The sequence below is a fragment of the Perca fluviatilis genome, chromosome 18, assembly GCF_010015445.1.
Source record: "Perca fluviatilis chromosome 18, GENO_Pfluv_1.0, whole genome shotgun sequence".
NCBI lineage: Eukaryota > Metazoa > Chordata > Actinopteri > Perciformes > Percidae > Perca > Perca fluviatilis.
In genome coordinates, this window is record NC_053129.1 from 19,096,415 (window position 1) to 19,102,435 (window position 6,021).

Sequence of the window (6,021 nt, forward strand, 5' to 3'; positions counted from 1 at the left end):
ATCATTCTTTGCCCTAAAACTAAACTTTTTAAAGGAAATTCCAGCCTTAGGCTGAAATTTGCAAGTGCAAACACTGTTATCAGATTAAAATGTCTTAAAATCCTAATTATTTGCATCTGAGATGTTGAATGGGAATTGAAGTTGAAGCACTGAACGGGTTGAAAGCCATTGAAATCAGTTAAAGTACAATTGCTGAAATTATTTAACATGTAAAGTTTTAGCCCTGTAGGCAGTTGAATTTTCAGTATGTAGCTTACTTTATGTAAGCACTGAAAGAAGTGGAACTGTCAGTTGAGGTGCGAAAAAAGGGTTGGCCTTTCATTTTGGCCAGAGACTCTGGCCAAAATGAAAGGCCTGCAACTTTTATTGCTGCTCCCTCCCTCACCTCCTTATACTGTATATCAAACACCTGAGTGGTCTCATTTGTCTGTCAATTTGAAAGAACCGGTGGACCGGGTTGATATCGATGAAAGAGGAGCTGTGAGGCGGTTGTAAGTAGGTGAAGTCTGCAGCCCACCTGTCCAAAGACTTGACTTCAAAGCAGAATATTTTCTCAGCTATGACATCAAAGACAGTGATCTTGCAGATTTGTAATTTGATCGAGGCCGCAGCCAATGTGATATACAGTTATGTCGAATGAGAAATGACTTAGCATTTTTCACCTGTAGCCTATCACTTGAGTTCATCGAGCAAAGCAGGTGTGCCGGAGGAGGGTGGGAGGGTGTTTGGCAGCTCCACAGACAGTGGGTTCAGTTTGAAAAACGCCAACTTCACAGAGACATCATGCGCTCTCTGCTTCCTTTCCTCTACCTGTTCTCGGTCTGGACAAAAGGAGCCAGGGCGGCGGACCCCACCTTGCCCTTCATGGAGTATCTGGACCAGAACCATTTGGTCTGCCTGAAGTGGGGCTTTGATAACCCGCAAGGAAACATTACATTCAAGCTGGTAGTCAACACAACAGGCTGGGTGGGCTTTGGCTTCAGTCCGAACGGAGGCATGAAGGGGTCAGACATGGTCATAGGGGGAGTTGGACCCAGTGGAATCTACTTCACAGTAAGCCATCACCAGAACTTTAACATGTGTAGCAGTTTGTTTTATGTTTCCTCCAAAATCTTTGAATATGACAGGCAAAATGTCTTGCATTTAATTGTTTCATGCTCAATAGCAAACATAACACAGTGTTAGGCCAATATCTTTCTGCTGTGTGAAAGTTGTGTCTTTTTTTCCATTAGGATGGATATGCCACAGGGAACTCCAAGCCCTTGGTAGACGAGCAGCAGAGCTACACTCTCCTCTCTATGACTGAAAGCGACGGTCAAACCATCATGACCTTTTGGAGGTCAATTCAGTCGTGTGACCGCCAAGACTTCCATATCACTGTAAGACATTCAGATATATATCTATTTGTGGTATTAGACAGATAGCTGACGAGCACCTGCAGCAATATTGCATGCTTAAAATATCAACTTCAGTTACTGTTAATATAGAAAATAGATGATTCATCCATTATTTGGTTTTAATAGTGTTTAATTTCTAGTCAAGTTTCATTGTTAAATCACACTGAAGAAGTGGTAAGATTGGATATGTCCTCATGTCAGACTGGTTGAAACTTTATACAGTGTGAAAGAATTGATTATTGAGCCATTTCTTTTTGGGTTACCCATTGTAAGAGGCTGCTGATGAATGGGAACAATACAATGCCAAAAGGTCAACATCCCTCATTAACTCATTAGAGCTCACTTAACTTAAACTTTGGTTGTTGTTTTACAACATGGAGCTGTAATCTGAACCACCTTCTTTTCACTTTTTCTCTGTGGCTCATTTTTCTTAATGCTATAGGCTTTTGTATTGCTGAACTAATTCTTCTATGTAGAGCTCAAGTTTCCTGATGGTATCCATGTAAAAGTACATTATACAATTTCTTTTGTGTTGAGTGTTCTTACCATGCATCGAATTGGGTGTTTTCAGATATAAAGACAATAGCAACAAAAGGGAGAGTATTTTTTTTTTGCAGCGAGCACATTGAAAGCTATACAATTTTGGTAATGACACCTTGCTGTGTGTGTTGACATTTGTGGTAGCCAGAGTATTAAACTTTTGCTGTTTATCACTTGAATTTTAAAATTAAGTTGTTTTGTAAGGTAGACTTGATTTAATTTGAGTGTTTTGAGAACACAGGAACACTCCACATCCCTTTTCTTCCCCCCGATGAAAGCCCTCTCATGTTGCTGCTGATGTATTGTATTATATTAGTTGTCTAAAATTGCCATCTCTTTTACAGGATAAACCCATTAAACTAATCTATGCCTATGGAATAACAGATGAGATTGCTTACCATGGGGATCGTACGGGCACCAAGGAAGTGAACCTGTTGAACTATAAGCCCAGGACGACCTCAACCAAACTCAACTATCTCAATGCAACAGTGGACAATGTAGGAATAATTAAACAACCATTATGACAATGATAGACAAGGCATGTTTGTGGGTATTATGGGAAAATTTGTAAATTGGGCTCAAAGTTTTCAATATAGTTTGGATGAATGGATGGAAAACACTTCAAAAATACAAGCAAATTAAAATAATTCTAAGACGAGTAGTCGTCCAAACTAAGACAAAGACAAACTGTGTTGTTTTTACTTTTATCATTATTTCTTTGCAGATCACTATCCCTCAGAGTCGTACCTACTACCACTGCAAGGTCATGCAGTTTCCAAACTTAAAAACAAAACATCATATATATCAGGTAATCAGCCTTTTTTCATGTTACCGTCATCTCTCTTCAGTCACCTGTTATCGAAATCAGCAATTTAATGTTGTTCTTTACACAAGATGTTGGATTTACACATCAAACTGTCAGCTTTTGAGTGGATTGGGTTTTCAAATGCACACCTGGAAACAAAAGTAGTTAGTTACAATGAAAATACTCTGAAAATTACTTTGATACTATATATAACATTAATGAATTCCTAACTATGGAAGAGTAATACATTTTAAGATTTATGTCTTCATTTATTCACCATTTTTTAAACCTTCTGTACCCAATCTCTTCTAACTTTACCTCAGATTGAACCAGTGATTGAGAACGATGACATGGTGCATCACATGCTGCTGCACCGCTGCCCCACCTTTGTGACGAAGCCCTACGACAAGCCGTGCTTCATGGGCGACATGGGGGATGCCTGCTTCGGGGTGGTGGCTGCATGGGGCGTGGGAGCAGGGGTGAGGGAGAATCAAGTGTCTGTCTGTGAATGCTGAGATTAATTTTGTTGTCTGTATTCTTGTGTGTATATCCTTGTCAGTGTTGTGCTGGTGCAAGCTAATCCACAGTTTTTTATTCCTGAAACCTAAGGCATATGATCTTCCAGAAAATGTGGGTATTCCTGTTGGAGGTGAAGACACATTCTATCGGCTTGAAATCCACTACAATAATCAAAACAGTAAAGCCGGTAAATACTGTAGATCCTTTTCCCTGTTTTTACAGGCTGTGTAGTTCTCACTATGATCAGTAAATTTACCTTTATGTGTAAAATTGGTGGAATTTCCCTTTCCCTTTAAAATGCTACCAGTGCGTTTTAACACAACGTGAAAAACGTGTGCTTTGGTTGCCTTCTGGACAATAATACACATATAGAGTCATACTATCACAGTGTTACAGACTGTATAAACAAAGTAGTGGAGCATGTCGTCCTTATTCTATACTCTCTCTCATTCACACCAAGATGCAACATTTTTGAACTTCTGTATCTCTGTAAAGATAGGACAGACAGCTCAGGAATGAAACTGCACTATACAGCCCAACTCCGGCAGCATGATGCGGGCATCCTGACCACAGGTATGCTGCCACTTGAGCATATCCACTACCACATCCCTCCAAAAGCCACTCAATTCCACACCTACGGCGTCTGTAATACCACCCTCTTTTCACAGGTCTGTATTGCTTCAGTATGGATTTCAAAAGTTAAGAGCTTATTTTTGTGGGTTGTTTATGACTGTGTTCCTAATAGTGTTAACTTGCCACCTCTAGCTTTTGAATCCTGTGCCTGAATTGCAAGTGTTCGCTATGATACTGCACACTCACTTGGCTGGGAGGAAGGTCAGAGTTGGCCACTACAGGTAAGAACGAGAGAATGGGGATTTGCTTTATGTCAGTCAATATCAAAGCTGAAGAATAAAAAAAGAGATAATTTGACTGGTTTTGCAAAAACACAATAACAAATTGTTGGTAATTGTTTTGGAAAATAATCAAATTTCGATGCTGATTATCATTGTGCCATTGTTTTCTTGTAAACGTAGTGTTATTTCATACGTCTCTGTAGAAATGGAGAGCAGATAGACTTCTTGGGTTTGGATGAAAACTTCAACTTTGAGTTTCAGCAGGTCATCAGTTTGGGAAACATCAAGACCATTAAGCAGGTAAATCTCCATTGCTTCCATGACCAAATATTATGCCCATATGTTACACCGCAGTTTTTTTATTAAGTTATTAGTTGTTTGGGCTTTTAAAAACTATACTATAATATTAACAGTTCTCTATAATTTATCGGATTACTTGTCTCCCATTACAGAGTGATGAGATTGCAGTGGAGTGCACCTACAGTACTACCAATCGCACCAATGTCACGATGGTGGGTAAATACTGTATGACCTCATGTCATTTCACATACAGTGTACTTTAAATGAAATCAGTGTTGTCCAAGAAACATAAAAAGAAACACAAGTAACATGATTGATGAAACAAATGAGCAGTTTAATATTGTATGTATCTGACCTGAAAGATTGGTGAAATATGTATTGGTCAAACTGTGTGGAATTATAACCTAATGACGTGGGCATGTTAACATCCTGTACAAATGAAAAATATAACTCATAACACTATTAGAGTAAAAATCCATCCGCATGTATAAAGTGTAAAAAATGTATAAAATGTCTTTAATCACATTGTCCTCCTTCAGATGGGATTAGCAACTACTGATGAGATGTGCCTGGCCTTCCTTTTCTACTACCCTGCAATCAAGATCAACACATGTGTTAGCCACCCAAATACAAGGTATCTATCGACGAAACACAAGCTAACAATAAGACCCAATGCAGTCCTTCACATAATATTTCTGCTGAGACTGAATCATCAGCAGCAGTGCTGGTTAACAAACAGCTTACAGGTTACATACATGTATACATTACATAAAAATTATTTCAAGCAGCTGTATCTTGATATGCTCTGATGAACTCTATACTTATTTCTGACAGCATGTCTAAGGACAAGAATGACATAGCTGCACAGGAGAGTTTACTAAAGACACTTCCACAAATTCAGTACATCTCTGATGACAATGTAAGTCTGAATTGTTTGATAGTGTATTTTCTTCTCTGCCTACAATCTAATAAATACATATTTGTTGATAATTGAGGTCATTGCTTCCACCAAGTATCATAAAAGAGGTATTTCTATATAATATTTTCTTTTTCCACAGAGAAACTCATCATTTAACTTATATGGCACAGTCAGGGAGATGATGAAGACACCGACTGACACTTGTGAGAATAAAAACGCGGCAAGCAGACGCAGCACTTCCTGGATTATGAACCCAGCAGGAATCATGCTACTGCTACTCTGGATTGCAATGATGTAGCGTGGTTGTATGAGCAACAGCTCCAAACCATTGCAATCTTGATTTTAAAAAAAAGGCACAGTTGATAAAATATTATTCTAATCAACTAGCTATATTAAACTTTACAGGACAGGGTGTATAACATTTTCTATGATTTATTTTTCTCCATGCATAGAACATCTTTTGTCTTTGGTATTGATTATTAATCACAGATTGAGTCATAGTATTAGTTACTTTCAAATGTATACATATACAAAATTACATTCATTAGGGTAGAAGGTTTTATCCATATTGCCTAACAATTTCTCATTTAGTCTATGCATACGCCGTGGCTATATGGCACTAACACTATATGCACTTATCACTGTTTGTGTACATGTTGTATGTTGTGTGTATTTCATGCACACACA

The 6,021-nt window shown here is 38.4% G+C and overlaps 1 protein-coding gene across 1 annotated transcript; it reads left to right on the top strand.

Annotated features, from left to right (window-relative positions):
* Positions 1-644: 644 nt before the first annotated feature.
* moxd1l (monooxygenase, DBH-like 1, like) lies at positions 645-6,006 on the top strand. Its single transcript, XM_039782387.1, has 13 exons — positions 645-1,053; positions 1,233-1,379; positions 2,282-2,434; positions 2,662-2,745; positions 3,066-3,221; positions 3,352-3,448; positions 3,757-3,929; positions 4,027-4,115; positions 4,319-4,415; positions 4,568-4,627; positions 4,955-5,049; positions 5,250-5,334; positions 5,474-6,006. The coding sequence occupies exons 1-13, from the start codon at positions 784-786 to the stop codon at positions 5,630-5,632; spliced, it is 1,665 nt and encodes a 554-aa protein (XP_039638321.1). The 5' UTR covers positions 645-783; the 3' UTR covers positions 5,633-6,006.
* Positions 6,007-6,021: the final 15 nt, after the last annotated feature.

What these genes read in the sequence shown, in the direction of transcription:
- moxd1l (XM_039782387.1), top strand. Translation starts at nt 784, where the DNA reads ATGCGCTCTCTGCTTCCTTTCCTCTACCTGTTCTCGGTCTGGACAAAA. An exon ending in GTCAGAGTTGGCCACTACAG is followed by an intron (nt 4,116 to 4,318) that starts GTAAGAACGAGA and finishes ACGTCTCTGTAG; the next exon opens with AAATGGAGAGCAGATAGACT. An exon ending in GTTAGCCACCCAAATACAAG is followed by an intron (nt 5,050 to 5,249) that starts GTATCTATCGAC and finishes TATTTCTGACAG; the next exon opens with CATGTCTAAGGACAAGAATG.